Source organism: Betta splendens, chromosome 7 (genome assembly GCF_900634795.4).
Source record: "Betta splendens chromosome 7, fBetSpl5.4, whole genome shotgun sequence".
In the NCBI taxonomy this organism is placed as follows: Eukaryota; Metazoa; Chordata; class Actinopteri; order Anabantiformes; family Osphronemidae; genus Betta; species Betta splendens.
In genome coordinates, this window is record NC_040887.2 from 14,270,862 (window position 1) to 14,291,120 (window position 20,259).

The 20,259-nt window shown below is 44.4% G+C and overlaps 2 protein-coding genes across 2 annotated transcripts; both read left to right on the forward strand.

The window, feature by feature from the left end:
- The first annotated feature begins 613 nt into the window (after window positions 1–613).
- Window positions 614–5,428, forward strand: LOC114859064 (trace amine-associated receptor 13c-like). The gene is made up of 2 exons (XM_029156936.3): window positions 614–4,319; window positions 4,463–5,428. The coding sequence occupies exons 1-2, from the start codon at window positions 4,150–4,152 to the stop codon at window positions 5,271–5,273; spliced, it is 981 nt and encodes a 326-aa protein (XP_029012769.1). The 5' UTR covers window positions 614–4,149; the 3' UTR covers window positions 5,274–5,428.
- A 1,084-nt stretch (window positions 5,429–6,512) lies between these two features.
- On the forward strand, window positions 6,513–7,654 carry LOC114859013 (trace amine-associated receptor 7a-like). The gene has a single exon (XM_029156831.3). It carries the CDS (start codon window positions 6,520–6,522, stop codon window positions 7,348–7,350), a length of 831 nt encoding a protein of 276 aa, XP_029012664.2. The 5' UTR covers window positions 6,513–6,519; the 3' UTR covers window positions 7,351–7,654.
- The last annotated feature ends 12,605 nt before the right edge of the window (window positions 7,655–20,259 follow it).

Here is a 20,259-nt window from a genome sequence, read left to right on the forward strand (position 1 = left end):
ACAATTTGACCTTGTCTTTTGACTCCTCCTTAAGTAGAGGTCACCTCCCCCTAGTGTTAAGGGTCTGGTGGGATTGTATTTTCAGCTCAAGCCCCTATACAGAAATAAAAATGTTAATGAGAATATTAATATTTTTTTAACATTTTCCCCCAAAGTGATAACATTATTTCACCATAAAGATTGTGCATTCAAAGTCAGTGTAGTAACGTGATACACCCTATAATAATTTGAGAAACTTGCATCACCCTGCCTGACAAAAAAACATACATTGCATTGAATGTGTGAGTGTGACATTGTGTGAGGGAGGAGGAATATTGGTGTCTGGTAGACAACTGCTGAGGGAGGAGGGGAGAAGAGACACATAAAGAAACAATATTACAGAAAGCTACAGGTGTTTAGCTGCTTCTCCACTTCTCTGGTGATGGATACACTGGAGGAAGCTGAACTGTGTTTTCCACAGCTTTTTAACAATTTGTGCAAGAAGCGCCCAAACAGTCAAACCGAGGCATTGCTCATCTACTCCCTGCTGCCCAGCTTTTCTCTGCTCACTGTGGTTCTCAACTTGTTGGTCATCATCTCCATCTCCCACTTCAGGCACAGACAGATGTCTTAGTTCTGGTTATATATTGTTGCAGTGATACTCAGTTACATCCTTGTGGTTCAAAGAGCCATTTGTTCATAAGTAAAATGCCACATTTATTTAAAATGTATATTGAACTGAGTTCTGAAAAAAACATCCTGTTAAAGCTTTTATTTCTGTAAACTATTATTCGTGTATGTTTTAGTGTTTACTGGGTGTTACATAAGATAAGACCAGTCATGATGAAAAACATTTCATTTGTTACAGCGTTTTAAGGGACCACGTATAAAACCTTAATTTTCTATGCATTTAATATTGCTGTTAAATTATTCTGACTTCTCTGCTTATTTGAGTGTCAAAGTGATCGTTACACGTGTATTGTGTTATGGTGTGATGGAACTTTGAGCTTGATGAAAAGAGGAAAGCTTAGTTATCCCAGATTTAGGAGCGATCCAAATTAAATAGTTTGATTCCTGATCTGAAGAGGTGGAACTCTTCACCACTGGTTGAAATAAATTCTCCGCCCTGCAGTGACCACTGCCCCAGGGGTATTTAAACCAGTGACACCATAGTGGAATCGGATCTCCCTCTATCTTCAAACTTCTTTCACCTTCTCTTTTTACGTCGCATTACTTTTCTTTAATTTTCCTTTGTTCTTAAATTTTGTAAACCTAAGTTAAACTTAGAAACACTAACGAGCAACAAATTTTGTTACGTTAGAAAGTCATCAAGAAACTCCGCGAAACTGAAACTATAACAAACCGTCCATAATTGACTTGCTATTTCTGATCCAACTAATTAAATTAGATTCCAGCCCGTTTCCTTTTTGGGCCAGTTTAAGTACAGTAGCGCTGATGTTTTGAAACACCTTGGAAAGTTCAGCCTGGCTGACTGTTACTTCGCTGACACCGAGCCGTCATCATCACCGCAGGCGACGATTCCTGGCCCAGAGGCTGTGGCACCTGGACCAGAGAGGGCACGCCTGCTCCACCAACCGGTAACGGGAGACGCTGCACAGCGGCTACAGCTCCAAACTAAGGCAAGACGAACATCTCTAATCCTCTGAGAAGTCTGGTGTTTCTCAAAGTGCTAAAATTGAACATTAAATTCATTAGTTATCCTTAGATTTGCATTAGTTAAAGACAAGTAATCTTTTCGTTTGATCAAAGCCATCACACACTCAGGTCTTGACCATTCTTTGTGTTTTCACTCATTGATTCATTCACTGTTCATCATCTCATTCTAATCGTTCTCTTATATTCTGTTCTGTTTATTTGAGTATTTCCATATTATGTTATTCATATATCCAGTAGTGTTAGATTAATAAAACGTTAAAAGGAATCTGGTTTTGCGTGCATTGCTCTTCAGATTTAAGCAGAGGTCACTGAACCGCGACAAGAATTCACGGCATAAGAGACTGATTTAGTTTTATCACGAGAAAGTGGTTATTGTTGTTCATAACTGGTAACTCATTGAATTGACATCTGGCGTTGACTAGATTGATACAGGCGTGGTTTCAGCTTTAAAACAAACCTGGTGCCCCAACTTCGAGGTATATTAATGTTTCTGCATTAGCTCCACACTCCCACCAACCTCCTCCTCCTCTCTCTGGCTGTCTCTGATTTCATCGTTGGTCTCTTTGCAGTGCCATTTCAAATTTTTTTACTTGAACCCTGCTGGTTCTTGGGTGACCTGTTATGTGTCGTATGTGCTATTCGACCTTTTATTAGTGTTCCTGCCATCGCAGGTAACATGATTCTCATATCAGTTGACCGTTACATGGCCGTCTGTGACCCTTTACGTTACCCCACAAAGCTCACACAAAGGACAGTTAAAATCCTTATTCTCCTGTGTTGGGTGTTCTCTATTCTCTGAAGTGAATACACCAAAAGCTGGACTAAAGCTTAGAGAAAGAAAATAGGAAAAAAACTGAATGACTGAACTGGAAACACATTTAGTATCACTTTAGGATGTGACATCATGGTAGGTGACTTAGAGACAACTGGTGAGGGAGGAGAGACACATAAATGAATGAGTATGACACAAAGCTGCTGGTGATAGAGACACTGCAGGAAGATGATCTGTCCTTTCCACAGCTCAACAACTGATGCAAGAAACGCCCACACATTCAGACCGAGGTCGTGCTGACCTACAATATAAAATTGTTTATCTAAAAGATTGCAAAAATGTTGTCGCTTGACACAGAATTCCTGAAAATACAATATTTCATTTGAAACATTCAAGTTTACGCACTGTGAAAATTGCAACTGCATTAACAGCATTAACAACTTCATACTACACAGGTAACAGTTTTCAAAAATATCAGCACTGAATGCATGTGACCATTCCTTTAACTATCAATTTAGAAATAACAATTATATTAGCAGTAAAAAAAAGCTATATGAAATTACTGTTACTAATCAGAATTCTTCCACTCAAATCCAGTTTGATGAAGAAGAAATGATGACACTCTTTTGTTAAAACCTCATACAAGTTAGATAAAATTACATGATGTTACATGTGTTGTTTTTCCCCACAGAAATCCTAGACAACTTTATTCAAGATTAAAGATACAAAAAACTTTATTAATCCAAAAGGGAAATTATTTTGCACTCATTGATTTTGTGCATTTTGATTGATTTGATTTTGTTGATTGAGATTCCCTTAGCCCGAGGTTATCTTTAGCATCTCGGCCGAGTAACCCTTCGATCCCCGGGCCACCGCCGTCAGTGATTCACCGTGAACTGATATAGAAGTGAGAAAATAAGAGTGATCCATGAAGCTAAAGTTCAGTTAACGTCACAGTTAGAGGTACTGTACGCAGAATAAGGTAGGGAGATTAAAAATAATAATGCTACCACATCTACACACACTCACATCTAATTACTAGCTAAAGTTTTACCATCATGTATTGAAGTTAAAGGGGTCATATCATGCAAAAGTTCAGTTTTTAGACATTTGGGGCGTTCCTATGACTCTATGGGTCACATTTACACACACTGAGCATGGCAGAAGTGCTTTTTCTCCTTTTTTTACCTTTTTCTGCAATCACCTACACCTAGGGTGAACAGCTGATAGCTATCGGCCTTTGAGCGGCTACAGGCAGGGAACGGTGGGTATTCTTCTTGTGATGGTGCATCTTGAGCGAGGCCCAGAGGTGCGGTCATTTGTTTCGATTCTATTAACGTTCCTCAGAAAATGTTGGTCTAACACTGATCGGCCTGCAGTTTGTAGCTAACCACTTAGCTGTGGCATTTGTTAGCTTGCCTTGCTTTTGTTTATACTTCTCCCACGCACTACATCCAATGTAGTCTGCCGAAGAACCAATGAACTGTAACCAAATCTAAAATGTAATTTTGTGTGTGTGGCTGTGTTGCCCCGATAGACCAGCAAAAGGCAAACTGTCACCCTAGAGAAAAACAGTTTCTATACAAGGTGACGATGATGCAAGTAAGGAGCATTAGGCAAAGTGAGAGGGAGGAGGTAAAACAGGGACAGATTAAACCCTTGTATGATTCAGACACACAGAAGGCTGCATATTTTAACAGCTTGTCTTCCTCTTTCCAGCAATGGAGACGCTGAAGGATGTTAAACTGTGCTTTCCACAGCTCAACACTTCTTGCAAAAGGAACAGTCGCACTCACACTGAGGCAATGCTCATTTACACTCTGCTGCCGTCCATGTCTGTGCTCACTGCAGTTCTCAACCTGCTGGTCATCATCTCCATCTCTCACTTCAGGCACAAACTAATGGCTTAACATCTACTTTAATCAGGCTGTTGTCCATCATATCCTTCTTCTAACTATATAATACTGTAATTTACCATGTTGTTATAATGTTCTTGTTTGTAATGTTCACAGTGATGCTGTTCTCTCCCTCCAGGCAGCTCCACACTCCCACCAACCTCCTCCTCCTCTCTCTGGCTGTCTGTGATTTCCTCGTTGGTCTCCTTGTGATGCCGTTTCAGATACTTTTTGCAGAGCCCTGCTGGTTACTAGGTGACCTCATGTGTTTTTTCTGTAATGTTGTAACCTTTATCCCTGTCTCTGCCTCAGTAGTAAACATGGTGCTGATCTCAGTGGAACGTTTCGTGGCCATCTGTCACCCCCTGAGTTACTCCAACATAGTTACAGAAAATAGAGTTCGAATCTCTGTTCTTCTGTGTTGGATTTACTCTGTTCTCTACAACTTTCTGATTCTAAGTGATAACCTGAAGCAACCAGGTAGCTTTAACTCCTGCTATGGACAATGTGTGATTAGTGTCAACGGAGCTGTTGACCTTGTGATAAGCTTCATCATCCCCATCTCAGTCATCATTTTTCTGTATGCGAGGGTGTTTGTGGTGGCTGTGTCTCAGGCTCGTTCCATGCGCTCCCACGTTGCAGCTGTTAAACTGCAGCGTTCACTGACTGTGACTGTTCAGAGGTCAGAGCTGAAAGCAGCCAGGACTCTGGGTGTGGTTGTTGCTGTGTTTCTTATGTGTTACTGCTCATATTTTTGTGTGTCTCTTTCTGGCTTTGATCTAACGGTCGGTTCACCATCTGAGGTCAACGTGGGTTTCATAATTTGTTGTAATTCCTGTCTAAATCCTCTGATTTATGCCTTTTTGTATCCTTGGTTTAGAAAATCAGTCAAACTCATTGTTACACTTCAGATTTTAAAGTCTAACTCTTACGCAGGTAATGTTATTTAGTCCATAGAAGCAGTGACATTGTCCTATTGTTTTTGTCACATCCTCTAATATTTACAGAAGATACTATATGCTCTTTCATGAGCTCCACAATCACAAACACTTTTCTTCTGCATAATTCCTGTATGTTTCAGTATTTTTATACCAATAAATTACACTACCAGTTAAATCTTTGGACACTAGGTTTAATGATTTTCCTTATTGTAATAACCCCAATAATACAAGAAATTCTACAAATGAACCTCAGTAAGGCACCTGTGAAATGAAACCATTTCCGTTGAAGACCTTATGAAGCTCAGTAAGAGAATGCAAGGTAGTATCCCAAACAAAAATTCTATCTACAATATAAAACATGATTTGAGTTATTTCATACCCTTTTCACTACATAACTCAGTCTGTTCATGCATAGATCTGATACCTTAAATGAGAATTTACAATGTATATAGTCATAAAAATGAAGAAAAAGAATGCGTGTCCAACGTTAGACTAGTAGTGAACAACACAAACAGAACTCCTCTACACTTGTTTAAAACTTGTGCCCACGTGTTTTGTTTTATTTTGTCATGTTACATATTGACATAATCAAATGATATAAGTATTATATATGACAAACTATCATCTATAGAGTAAACAGTAGAACATTAAGATATGTGACTGGTGTCAGAGTTAAAAATTATAACAGTAATGAAGCAGGTTCACTGTAATATTTACTGAACTGTAACTAAATCTAAACTATTACTTTGTGCGTGTGGCTGTGTTGCCCCTATAGACCAGCAAAAGGCAAATTGTCACACGAGAGAAACAGGTTTGTTTAGAAAGTGTTGTAGATGCAGGTGTAGAGTATGATGTAAAGGAAGAGGGAGGAGGTGAAACATGAACGGATAAAACCCTTGTTTGACTCAGACATTGGTCAGAAGGCTGCATATGTGAGCAGCTTCTCTTCCTTTTTCAGCGATGGAGATGATGAAGGACGTTAAACTGTGCTTTCCACTGCTCAACACTTCTTGCAAAAAGCACAGTCGCACTCACACTGAGGCAATGCTCATTTACACTCTGCTGCCGTCCATGTCTGTGCTCACTGCAGTTCTCAACCTGCTGGTCATCATCTCCATCTCTCACTTCAGGCACAGACTAATGTCTTAGCAAATACTGCTTCATTACGCTGTTGTCCATCATCTTAGTATTTAACAATAAGTAACACTGTACTTTACTTGTTATAATGATGTTGGTGTTTATGACATTCACAGTGATGCTGTTCTCTCCCTCCAGGCAGCTCCACACTCCCACCAACCTCCTCCTCCTCTCTCTGGCTGTCTGTGATTTCTTCGTTGGTCTCATTGTGATGCCAATCCAGACTCTTTTAACAGAACCATGTTGGCTCCTTGGTGATCTGTTGTGTGTTTTGTGTAATTTGGTTGCTTCTATTATTGTCTGTTCCTCGATAGTAAACATGGTGCTGATCTCAGTGGAACGTTTCGTTGCCATCTGTCACCCTCTGAGTTACCACAACAGGGTTACAGAAAAAAAAGTTAGAATCTTTATTTTTCTGTGTTGGATTTACGGTGTTCTCTACAGCCTTTCAATTCTAAGTGATAACCTGAAACAACCTGGCAGATTTACCTCCTGTTATGGTGAATGTGTGATTAGCATAAATGGAGATGCTGACCTGGTTTTAAGCTTCATTGCCCCCATCTCAGCCATCATCATCCTGTATGTGAGGGTGTTTGTGGTGGCTGTGTCTCAGGCTCGTTCCCTGCGCTCCCACGTTGCAGCTGTTAAACTGCAGCGTTCACTGACTGTGATTGTTCATAAATCAGAGCTGAAAGCAGCCAGGACTCTGGGTGTAGTTGTTGCTGTGTTCCTAATGTGTTACTGTCCATATTATTGTGTGTCTCTTTCTGGCTCTGATCTGATGTTCGGTTCACCGCCTGAGATCATCGTGTTTTTCATAATGTGTTGTAATTCCTGTCTAAATCCCCTAATTTATGCTTTTTTGTATCCCTGGTTTAGAAAATCTGTCAAACTCATTGTTACACTTCAGATTTTAAAGCCTAACTCTTATGCAGGTAATGTTATTTAGTCCATAGAAGCATTACCACTTTCCTATTGTTTTTGTCACATCATCTAATATTTACAGAAGATACTATATGCTCTGTCATGAACCTAACTCTTGAGCACGTAATGTTATTTAGTGCATAATGTTCTGTAGTCCAGAAGCAGTTCTGTTTTCGTTTTGTTGTTTTCACATCCTCTGTTCTTTACAGAAGACACTAAGTGCTCTGCCATGTGCTCCAGTGTCATAGAAACACTTTTCTTATTATTATCTTATCTAAATTCTTATATTTTCTGTATTTATACACCAATAAACTACAACACAAACAGAATTTGCTGTTTATTTGCTTGTTTAACTGTTTTGCACACTGGTTATCTTGACTTTATTGATGCTGTTAGTCAGATTTTAGCTTGCTGTGATACAGTATCATTGTATATAGAACATCTGCATGAACAATGTTATTGTCAGCATGGCTCATATTCCAGTCAATTCTGGTAAGACCCTGAATGTGATTGGAGACTCAGATTCAGGAGACTGGAGACACCAGTCGACTCTGGATCAAAATTAATAAACCATGAGTTTATTGATGCTAATATTAATCCTGTCAGTCAGATCAGCCAAAGTCAAATCCATCCTCACTAAGCAGCACAGTAATCCCTGCCACGTTACGTATCTCCACCAGGCAGTGCAGCAACGCACATTTACACAGGTCACTTGATGATTGTTTACCTCATTTCAGGTCCTTATGATTTTTCTAATTTATTGTAATTCATGTCTAAATTCTCTGATTTATGTTTCTTTGTATCCCTGGTTTAGAAAATCTGTCAAACCCATTGATACACTTATGAATAAGTGTCTTCTTTCTTGTGTTTACTTTAAGAATAGAAATGTCATGTATGGCATATAATAAATCTTGCCACAGAGGTTGCAAGCCAGTGACTTCTGTGCTGGCCCCAAGCCTGGATAAATAGAGAGGGTTACGTCAGGAAGGGCATCCAGCATAAAGCTTGCAAAAAACAACCATACGAATCGTCCATTAGAATTTCATACAGGATCGGTCACGGCCTGGGCTAACAACGACCGCCGCCCATGCTGTTCTATGCTGGACTACTGTTTGGAGTAGATGGAGAGGATGCAGAAGGATTTGCTCCACAAGGGTATGCTCCACAAGTTAGGCTGAAACCCTCAACCCTTGCCTGTGAGTTAGAAGAGAAGGAGAGATTCTGAAGTGAGTTTGACAAGGTCATAGAAATTATCCCCAGAGGAGGGTTATGGTAGTGGTAAGAGATTTCAATGGGCATGTTGGTGAGGGCAGAGATGATGAGGCAGGTTTGGTGTAAAGGAAAGGAATCTAGAAGATTGATTGATGATTGACTTTGCTAAGAGGATGGAAATGGTTGTAGTCAACACTGCAAAGTAGTAGAGAGAGTAGAGTAGAGAGGGTGCAACCAAATGGCACCGCATAGGGGTGTGTAAAATGACTCTGGTGGTCAGGAAAAAGAAGAGCGGAAAGACAGAAAAGAAGACCAAATGGTGGAAGCTAAAGAATAAAGAAACTTGCAATAAATTCAGGCTGAAGCTGAATTAGGCTCTGTGTAGTCAGGAAGAGATTTCTGAGACTGGGAAACTACAGCAGTGGTTATCTGGGAAACAGGTAGGAAGGTGCTGGGTGTGTCATATGGATGGAGAAAAGAAGATAAAGACACTTGGTGGTGGTATGAGGAAGTACAGGACTGCATGCAGAGGAAGCGGTTGGCTGAAAACAAGTGGGATGTAGATAGAGCCAGCTTTCTTAACCAGCTTGTTGACCCTCTTCCTGTACTGCCCCCTGCCCAGCATTCAACTCCATATAGGACTGCTGAGGCAATCACAGTATCATAAAAAAGTCCATAGCACACCAATGGATCTCAGTCTTCTCATCAGATGGAGGTGACTCTATTTGAATGTGTCCACATTAATGTCTGAGCCCTAGATGTTTACCATTGTGTGTGGTGGAGAGGACCTCCTGAAATCAATTACGAACTCCTTGGTTTGGTTGGTGTTTAGAAACCAGTGGTTATCCTTGCACCAGTTCACAAAGTCAGAGATGACCGCCCTGTAATCCTGCTCATCCCCCCCAATAAACAGCCAACAATGGTGGTGTCATTGGAGAAAGAAAAAGAAGTTAAAAAGAGTTATACTTGAAGTCTGATGTGTACAGTGTTGGGGATATGCGAGGAGCACAAATTATAATAATTAGATTTATAGCTCCCGAGTGGAGATACCAATTATGTTTATAATTTAGATTCACAAATTTTGGTTATTAGCTTAAATATATATAACTATATGACAAAGGTCTATAGTTACTGTAGGTAAGTGAAACACTATTATTAATTAATAATTATTAATTGAATTAATAATTAATTAATTTACGGGGCACCACCCTGTTACCAGGGACCGACAACCAATTTGGAATAGCCAATACAGTCTCAATTGTATTTAACTTGGTTTAAGAATGAGCTCCGTACCATAGCCGACTCAATTCACCAGTGCTGCAAAACCATATACAAATAATCACAGACAACGACGAATTAAATTATAAACGCTTTATTAAACAATTATTACTAACTCCAGTGTCAACACTATCTTGAATAACTCAGCAAATCACAACTTAATCGTTTGGTGTGTTCGTCTGGAAATACTGTATGTGTATGCGCGTTACTCTGAGATAAAAGAGGTGTGTGTGTGTGCGTGAGTGAGTGAGTGAGTGAGTGAGTGAGTGAGAGAGAGAGAGAGAGAGAGAGAAGGAGGGAGAGAGCAACCCCCCTTTAGGGGCGTGGTGAGGTGGCACAGCTGCGCTCGTGTGCCGGTGATCCCTTTGAATTGAGCGCTCACCGGGAGAGAAGCGTGTAAAGGAGTGTGAAGTGGGACTAGCGTGAATAAGGCTTGCGGTGTCACAAACATGTCGGGCGATATAGTCATGTGATCGCGGAAGCGCACAGTGGTTAAATCGTGCGCTTGTGGTCGCCGCAGAAACAAAGCAACCGCACAGTATCACATAAAGCAAGCTTAAAATAGCGAAATCACAGATTACAACACTTCAATGTGCACTTCTTACAGTAGATTCACGCAGATCTATAACAGCGTTACAGTCACGTGATCGCGGAAATACACAGTTATCAGATCCTGTGTTCAGCAACAGGAAAAGAAAACAACACAACAATAAAACAATTACTGATCCCCTAAGAGTTCTACTCTGCTCAGACTTAAAAAAAATACCTCTGCTTTACTGCTCAATCCTTGTGGGTGTCACAACAGCACAATGGTGGAAGGACCCAAATGCACAGCGTGGCTTGGATAAACGAGTGTTTTAATAAGAACGTAGTCAGGCAGGCAATGGTCATACACAGGTTGGCAAAAACAGGGTCCAAAAAGGTGTATCCCTCCCAGTCCACAAGGTAGTCCGCGGCCTCGGCGGCGACTGTTTAGCAGGGAACCGATGGTGTAGACTGGCCTGCTGTCGACTAGGCGAGGTGGAGGTGGTAGTGGAGTGGGCGGTACCAGTGGGCTTGACAGGAACGGCTTGATTCGGCTTACGTGGAAGGTAAGATAAATACTCATGGTGCGGGATTAATGATGCGTTCAATGGAAAATGGTCCGATGAATCTCTGTGACAGCTTACGTGACTGAGTTTTGATTGGCAGATCCCGAGTAGATAGCCAGACGGTGTAGGTAGGTGCTTAATCGATGTTGATCCGCCAAATTCTTGTAGCGAGCTTGTGATTGCATTATGGCTCTCATGGCTTGGGCCAAGTGCCTTGGCAGCGTCTAAGCAAGGCATGAGCTGAGGGAATGAGTATCTCTTTCTCCAAGGATGGAAAAAGAGGTGGTTGGAAGCCGTATGCGTACTGGAAGGGTGACATGCTGGTCGATATGCATGGTAATGTATTGTGTGCATACTCTACCCAGAGGAGCTGCTGGGACCACGTAGATGGGTTGGTTGATGCTAGGAGACGGAGACCGGTCTCAAGTTGTTCATTCGTTCGTTCGGGCAGACCATTGGACTCATGATGATACCCGGAGGTCAGGCTGACCTGGGCCCCCAACAGATTGCAAAACTCACTCCAGAAGCGTTACACGAACTGTGGACCTTGGTCAGACACAACATCTTTCGGGAACCCATGTAGCCGGAAAACGTGCTCAAGGACTGCTTGGGCTGTGTGCTTGGCTGTGGGACGCTTCGGAAGGGGAACAAAGTGGGTAAGTCTGGATAATTGGTCAATTACCGTGAGCATGACAGTGTTGCCTCTGGATGGTGGAACCAAGGACAATGTGGAACGGGAAGAGGATGGAGGAACCCGGGAGGTGGTCTATGTGAAGACTTGTGGACTGAACAGACAGGACTGGCGGTTACATACTCTCGAACATCTTTTATCACTGACGGCCACCAGAACCAGCGGCCGATGACGAAGGCTGTCCGCTGAACCCCAGGGTGGCAACTGAAGGATGATATGTGGGCCCAGTGGACTACCTCCTCCTGAAGCTCCGGAGGGAAGAACAGCCGATTAGGCGGGCAGGCTGGTGGAACTGGCAGGCCCCGTGTTGCTTCTTGGACTCGACTTTCCATGGACCATGTAACTGCCCCTACTAGGCAAGATGCAGGGAGGATGGTGGTGGGTTCCGTGGCTTCGGATTCAGCCTGATGAATACGGGACAAGGCATCGCGCTTGGCATTTCTTGATCCGGGGCGATATCACAGGTGAAATTTGAAACGGGCTTGGCGAGAGTTCAGGCGTTTGGCTGTGTTTCTAAGTTTTTGTAAACTGTAAACACGTGGAATGGCAGATCCGCCCCCTCCAGCCAGTGATGCCACTCCTCCAGGGCCACTTTGACAGCCAGGAGTTCCTTATTTCCGATGTCGTAGTTTCGCTCAGCACGGGACAGTTTCTTGAAAAAAAAGCCACAAGAATGTAATCGCCCACCTTCCATGGTGTGCTGGGACAGGACCGCTCCGACTCCAGAGTCCGAGGCGTCAACCTCCACCACAAACTGCCTACGAGGATCCGGAATGCAAAGAATGGGTGCTGTGGTGAAAGCTGCCTTGAGCTGCTGGAAGGCGGCCTCGGCCTGTGATGACCACTGAAAAGTGACTCGGGATGAAGTTAGAGCCTGAAGAGGTGATGCGATTGTGCTTAACCGATGAATAAAACGACGGTAGGCGTTAGCAAAACCAAGGAAACGTTACGCATCTCGGCGACACTGTGGTTGTGGCCAATTTGCTACGGCTTCGGTCTTGGCTGGGTCCATCTGGATACCTTCGGGAAACCAAGAAACGAGATAGTGGAGACGTGAAACTCGCATTTCTCTGCTTTAACATAAAGTTTGTGTTCCATGAGTTTTTTCAAGACTTGTTCGTGTTCATCTCGGGAGAAAACTAAGATGTCATCCAGGTAAACGAAAACAAAAACATTTATCATGGGACTCAGGATGTCGTTTACCATGGCTTGAAAGACTGCTGGAGCGTTGGTTAGGCCGAAAGGCATGATGAGGTATTCATAATGTCCGGTAGGTGTGTTGAAAGCTGTCTTTCATTCGTCGCCCTCACGAATGCGGACCAGATGGTAGACGTTTTGAAGGTCGAGCTTGGTGAATATCTTTGCATCTGCAAGGAGTTTGGAAGCCGATGAGAGCAAAGGTAAGGCATAAGAGTCTCGTACCTTGATGGCGTTCAGGCCCCGGTAATCGATGCATGGACAAAGTGACCCATCTTTTTTGCCGACGAAGAAGAAACCAGCTTGGGCGGGTGAGGACGAGTGCCGGATGATTCCTGCGGCCAAGGACTGCTCGATGTACTCTGACATGGCCTTGCATTCTGGACCTGAGAGGGAAAACAATCTTCCCTTGGGGGGTGTGGTGCCTGGGCGTAACTCGATGCAACAGTCATATGATCGGTGCGGTGGCAAGGTGGAAGCCCTCACCTTGCTAAAAACTCTGCTGAGGTCATGATAACAGGACGGGACTGTAGATAGGTCGATTTCCTTCTCCGATGGGGCAGGATCCGGGCTAGACGGGGGGTCTCAAATGGACGAAAAACATGAATCTTGGCAGGACACTCCCCAACTCGTCACCTCCCCGGTTCTCCAGTCCAGGGTGGGGTTGTAATGTCTAAACCAGGTATACCCCAATACCACAGAAAATGCAGAAGACTCAACTACATGGAAATGGATCTGCTCGGCATGAGAAGACCATGGTAATTGGGCCGGTGCTGTGTGTTACCTTCCAAAGGTGATGACCATCTAGTGCTGTGGCTTTTATTGATGTAGGTAAGGGGGCCGTGGGAATTCCCAGGCGTCTAACCAGGTCAGCATCCATGAGGCTAGCCTCAACGCCCGAGTCCACGAGCATCGGCTGCTGGACGAACTGGTCACCTACAGTGAAGGTGGCAACAGGTAACGGTCGAGCGGAGGCCTTACACAGGGCAGACTGGCTCACCACTATCCTCCGTGCTAGTGGTGAGCGTTGTCTTTTACCGGGCATGACACGGCGATGTGACCAGGTTGGCCACAGTATAAGCACAGAACTGAAGCTCTTCGTCGCTCCTTCTCCGCGTTCGTGAGGCGAATCCTTTCTAGCTCCATGGGTTAAGCTGCGGGGGCAGCGCCGGCTGACTTCGCTATTACTTCGGCTCAAGCGTGGAAAGGCGGCATTTGTTGCCGGAAGGATTGCCTGATGGTGTGTTCAGGTGCGCTGGGAATTCCGGTCACTGGCTGTAGCGCGGTTCTGAAGCGTCTCGACAACACCGCGCGTTCCTCCTTGCGGCGTTCACTGACACTGATCCACAAACGTTGATCGACTTTGATTGCAAGTGCGATTAACTCGTCTAAATCTGCCGGAGGTTCAGTGGCTGCTAGACTGTCTTTGACACGACGAGACAAACCCTTGATAAACACATCACATAGTGCGGTGAAGTCCCAGCCTGCCTCCACGGTGAGAGTGCGAAACTCAATGGCATATGCTGACTCGGAACGATCTCCTTGGTAGAGACTCACCAGTCTCTGGGCTGCTTCTCTTCCTGGCGTGACCTCTTGAAAATTACGCTTTAATGCCGTGGAAAAATCTGTGAATGTTGCTAGACAAGCGGATTTGTTTTGCCACTCTGCCGTAGCCCAGGCTTCCACCTTTCCGGCCAGATGAGACACGGCAAAAGCGACCTTAGCTCGCTCCGTGGGGAACGACAGAGCATGAAGTTCGCACTGGATTTCGTATTGGGTTAAAAAAGCTCTACAGTCACCTGTATCACCGGAGAAGCGGGTCGGAGCTCCCAGTTGGATGTGAGGAGCTACTGAGCTCGGTGTCGGTGCGACAGCGACTGCAGGAGCAGTAAGTACGGCTATCTGCTCCCCGTACGCCGTCATGAGGTTTTCCTGTCGGGCGGCGTACCTGGAGAGCTCCTGTAGCATGGTAGTAATTTGTTCCTCCTGTGTCCGGATCCGTGCCTCCTGAGCCTGCAGCTCGGTCTTAATCGACTTGGCGCCGGCTGGGTCCATGTTTGGCCAGATTGTTCTGTCACGGCACAATGGTGGAAGGTCCCAAATGCACAGCGTGGCTTGGAAAAACGAGTGTTTTAATAAGAATGTAGTCAGGCAGGCAATGGTCATACACAAGTTGGCAAAAACAGGGTCCGACAAGGTGTTGGCAAAGACGTAGTCAAAAAACAGGCAGAGGTCAAACACACTAGACTGAGCTATCAGAGACTGGACTAGAATCAAGATGGTTTTACCAAACAGGGTCATGCACTGGAACTGGAAACTCGACAACGCTGGAATGCTGGTCATGGAATGAACGCAGACAATCTGGCAAGGTAACAGGGCTAAGGGTGGTGTTTAAACACTGGGTTGAAGATGGCTAGATAGGTTGCGGGTGAGTTAATTGAAACCGGAAATAAAGCTGGCTGAAACTAACAGTGACTGGAAACAGGAAATACTGAGAACATAAAATTGGAAATGAACAAAACAGTGATGTAAATGACTGAGGTTGTGACAGTAGGAAGTTGCGTGCATGCATGCTTTGTTGCAGTCCAGTCCGGTCCAGGTGTGCGTTGTGGTGATCGCGTCGTGATCACCAGAGACAGCAGCGGGTGAGGCGGTTAAGATGGCGGTTTCCTGCCAGGTGGCTGGGAGTAGATGGGTGATCAGGCCTGTTCTCTGTGACGATGTCCACGTTGATTCAGCTGCTGGCTGCGGTGGAGGCTCCAGGCGTGCCGGGGGTAGAGGGAAGCTCCAGGTGGATGGAAAGAAGAAAGGTCTGCAGTGGACTCGAAGGCAAGAGGACAAGGGGAAGGGACAAGGGACAGAGAGAACAAGGGGCGAGTTTTTGGTCACGGCAGCTTTTATAACCGTGTTTTCAGTCACGCCTGTCCTATTGTTTGGTCCAATCAGGATGGCTGACGTCCAAGTTCCTCCTCCGTTTATCGCTTGTATCAGCGGGGGATTCGGACGTCTCTGCAGGGTTGCCAAGTATGGTTCCCCAGCCTGGCGCCTGGTTTTGGTGCTCAGATCTGAAATCTCTTTGTTTCCACTCACTACTATCAGGATGAAGACGTTACATGTAGGCTGCAGTACCTCCTTTGTTTGAGCATGTGGGACCTTAATAATAATTCTGTTAATAACAGACTATACAGATGAGGGTGAGGCAGACGTTGGTGCATGAACAATGCCACTTGTGAAAGCCAGGGTGATGTGAGGAGCTCGGCCACAACGCCCATCCAACGAGCAGAGGAAAGAATCCAAGCAGCCAGGGAGCCCACACACCTTCATTTCCAGGAGGGCAGGTGTTGTGACCCAAGCTGCCCACACAGAAGCCCCCAGGCAGAGCTGCAGCAGCCACAGAGACAGCACCCGAGGCCAGAGTGGGCAGCACAAGGCCAGCAATTAGTAGGTGTCAGCAGAAAAGAGACCACCCAGGCAGCGGATCCACGTACCCCGGGCAGAAAACCGGACCCCCCACACTCCAACCGCACCCACACACACACACACACACACACACACACACACACACACACACACACACACACACACACACACACACACACACACACACACACACACACACACACAACACCATCATCTCTCTCACAACAAACTAGTCAATCATACATGAACCCATGCAGTCTCAGATACATTCTTGCACCCACATTATTTGCTTGATCTCATTATTCGTGGGGAGGCCTGCTGCACATGTGGCCCCAGACAGGGACCGCAGCTCCTCCTGGAACTGCAGCAGTGTAGAGGGCACAACTGGCCCTAAATGTATGTGTATGTGGCTAGGTATGAGGAACTTTGGGAGATCACCAGTTCCCCGAGGGGTCCAGTAGACAGAGCCATCAATGTGAAGGCTCCGTCCACTGGCCCCCCCGGAGGGAGCCCCCATATTCCTGGATGAGTGTGTATGACTATTGCAATTAAAACTGTAGAGCATCCCACTTAGGAGGTCCGGAACCACTTTCTGGTAGCCCCGATCCCTCCAAAAGCTGGATGCCCCTTGCAGACCTAAGTGGATGAATGTAGAGAAATGTAGTGGGAAGCAGAGCACCAGGGTCCGCAGAGCCAGGTTCCCGACTAGCTCTTCTACCCATCCCATCGCCCCCCACAACCCCCAGAACCATCGTCACCCTTCTCTCACACTTACCCATTCTCTCGTTCAAGTATGCCCATGCTCGCCCCGTGTAGTGCTACACTCAAACCTACACACATATTCTGCGGTTGTGAATTGAGGGCCAACCTCCGCCCAGAGCCCAATGAAGGCCGCAATCCGAGTAGTCCGGCAATGCCCACCCGCGACAGGCCCAAGCCTTTCGCGGGTGGGCGACAGGCTCCGCTCCCCGGAGACAGGCACACGCCAACCCTCAAAATAGCATTACTCCGGCATCGGACTGCTGGTCTCAGCACCCACCACACCCCCACCACAGGGGATCCATGTGGCCAGCCCAGAATCCACCAGCCCTGTTGTCCCGGTTCCTTAGGTAGGCAGGCACCCCCAACCACCAGTCATCCCCCCACCACTGTGCCAGACACAATGCAGCACCTGAGCTCCATGCATCCCTACCTGGAAATAGAATCAATCAGAGTATAGTTTTGGTTATTGATTTGACAAAGCAGACGATGTATCTAAGGTGGTGTAATCTAACAAGCTGTTCAAGTACTGAATAACGCTTAATTTTTTTAAAATTTTTCCAGTTTGTCAGGACGATTTTCTTTGCGACACAGAGGGCAGAAAGAAGTGTGTGTGATGAGTTTGTCTCTAGGTCAACCCCACTTAGATCTCCTAGAGGACAAAGTGCAGGGACCGCTGGGATTTGACAGCTTAACTGGGTTGACAGGTGTTCACATACTCTTTGCCAAAATTGCTGCACAGGTGAACATGACCAGAATGCATGTAGGAATCTATCTGCTGTGTTATCTGTACAATGAGGGCAAATATTTGAGTTTGTGAGACCCATTTAAATCATCCTTTGTCCTGTATAAGGTGTTCTATGAAGAATTTTATATTGTATTAGTTGTAAATTTGTATTTTTTGTCATTCTGAATAAATTAGAACATATATTATTTCAGAATGTGTGATTAGTGGTGATGTCGAGATCAGCTTCCCATTTACAGATCGGAAGGCTCACTATCTGATCTACATTAAGTAGTAACTTAAGATATAGATTTTGGAAACTCGGAAATCGCTCTATTACTGGTGGTGGTTGCATGTGGACGGGAGTATTCTTAGGTTTTGCATTAAGTATTAACTTTAGTTGTTGGTATTCTAAGAAATTGGCACTAGTGATTTCATAGTGGGACTTGAAAGAGGTAAACTTGTCTCTTCTGAAAACATGTTTCAGATGTGTTATTCCTTTGATATGCCAAGTCGGAAAGTGTTTTGCCTTTTTGTTTTGTAGGATGTCTGGATTGTTCCAGAGAGGTGTGTTTTGGCAAAGAGTAAGCGAAGAACCATTAATTTTAAGAAAATCCCACCAGGCTGTCAGAGATGATTTTATGCTAATCTTCTGGTAGCAACTATGGTGTTTGATTTTGGTGCTGATAAAGGGCAGATCTGCAGCTTTAATATTTCCACAAAATGTTTGTTCAATGTCTATCCATGAGGAGTCTGCTGGCATGGGTTTTATCCATTTGTGGACATGGTTCAGTCTATTGGCAAAAAAAAGTAGTTTGTTAGTTCTAGGCTGCTGCAGCGTCTGGATTTTTGAAGAGTTTTTGAAATAATTTGTGGTGGCTCGGCTTTCCACAGAAACTGTGAGATGTATGAGTCTAATGTCTTAAACCACACCTGGGCTGGCTGTGTCAGAATCATTGAGAATATGTAATTAATTTTTTGCAGGATCATCATTTTTATGGTGGCAATTCTTCCTATAAGTGAAATGGGTAAGGACTGTCATGTTTTGAGGTTGGCTTCTATTTGTTTTAATAATGGATTGTAGTTTAGATAAATAAGCTCTGATAGCCTAGACGACAATTCAATGCCCAAGTATTTAATGTTCCCTGAATGGAGTGTGGTAGAAGAGATGGTATTCACCTTAAGGTTAAGTGGTAGCACTATAGATTTTGTCCAGTTAATATAGTATTCTGAAAGTCCTGAGAATTCAGGAATTCAATTCAGAAATTGGGGCTTATAGTTGTAGGAAGGGACGTCCAGGGCTCAGGAGAAACAGTAACACATCGTCAGCATATAAACTTATTTTATGATTTATTGATTTGGTCGATATTCCAGTAGTTCCTTCATGCTGTCTTATTGCTGCGGCTAGAGGTTCAATAAATATTGCAAATAGTGATGGAGAAAGTGGGCAGCCCTGTCTGGTCCCTCTATGCAGATTAAACCTTGGTGAGATCTAGTTGTTTGTTCTGACTGCGGCGTTTTGATTGCCAGTTCCTGTTGCTCACAGCTTTGCTTAGCCTGTCCAACTCTGGGTTAAATACTAAATTAAAATACTAAATACTAAAATATTAAATACATAAAATTAATACTTAAATACTAAAATAAAGTCCCCTCCTACTATAAGTTTGGAACCAGAGTGAGCAGACAGTGATGTGAAGAAGCTGCAAAAGAAAGAGGGGTCGTCAAAATTAGGACCATACACATTAGCTATGCAATATTCAGTGTTTCCTATCAAGATATTAATGATTATATATCTCCCTTCTGGAGCTACAATGGTATGATTATGAATAAAGTTAATCTTTATAGTTTTGGGAATATGAGTTTCCTGTAGTAAAGCAATGTCTGCTTGTAGGGTTTTCAGATGATTAAATATGTTAAATCGTTTCTCCTTCTTAGTGATTCCACGTACATTCCAGGTGACTATCTTCAGTGGTGTCATAACTTACCTGACTGCTGTGGATAACTAGTCTTGTGTGTATGTAGTGTGACAGACTTTAGGTGTGTGGCTAACCTTGAGTATCTGTGTATTCTGCCAAGCTAGCTCCAGGGACGCAGGTCAGTCAGACAGACGGGATCTTTTGTTTGGAGCCGTGTACCTTTTTCCCATCACCAGATGCTCAAAGCACTTGTCAATGTACTCTAAACTTTCTTCGGTGTTATCCAGAATGGTAAGTTGGTTGATTGTTTTCTGTAGGATGAAGTAGTTATTTATATATTTCAATTGGCGGATAGTTTATCGCGCTGCTGTTTACTGCCGGTGGCGCACCGCCTTGTAGAATTTTTTTAACAGAATGGTCTGGATAGAATTGAGAGCACTGGAGAGGTTAAAAAACATGACACTCACAGTGCTCCCAGGGGACTCCAAGTGAGACAGGGCCCAATGCTGCCAGTAGATGATGGCATCATCCACTCCGATGCCTGGTCGATCAGCGAGCTGCAGCGGGTCCAGTGCTGAGCTCACTTGGGTGCAGAGGTGACTGAGGACATCCTCTCCACAGCCTTCATCACAATGGAGGTCAAGGT

What these genes read in the sequence shown, in the direction of transcription:
- LOC114859064 (XM_029156936.3), top strand. Translation starts at nt 4,150, where the DNA reads ATGGAGACGCTGAAGGATGTTAAACTGTGCTTTCCACAGCTCAACACT. An exon ending in ATCTCCATCTCTCACTTCAG is followed by an intron (nt 4,320 to 4,462) that starts GCACAAACTAAT and finishes CTCTCCCTCCAG; the next exon opens with GCAGCTCCACACTCCCACCA.
- LOC114859013 (XM_029156831.3), top strand. Translation starts at nt 6,520, where the DNA reads ATGCTGTTCTCTCCCTCCAGGCAGCTCCACACTCCCACCAACCTCCTC.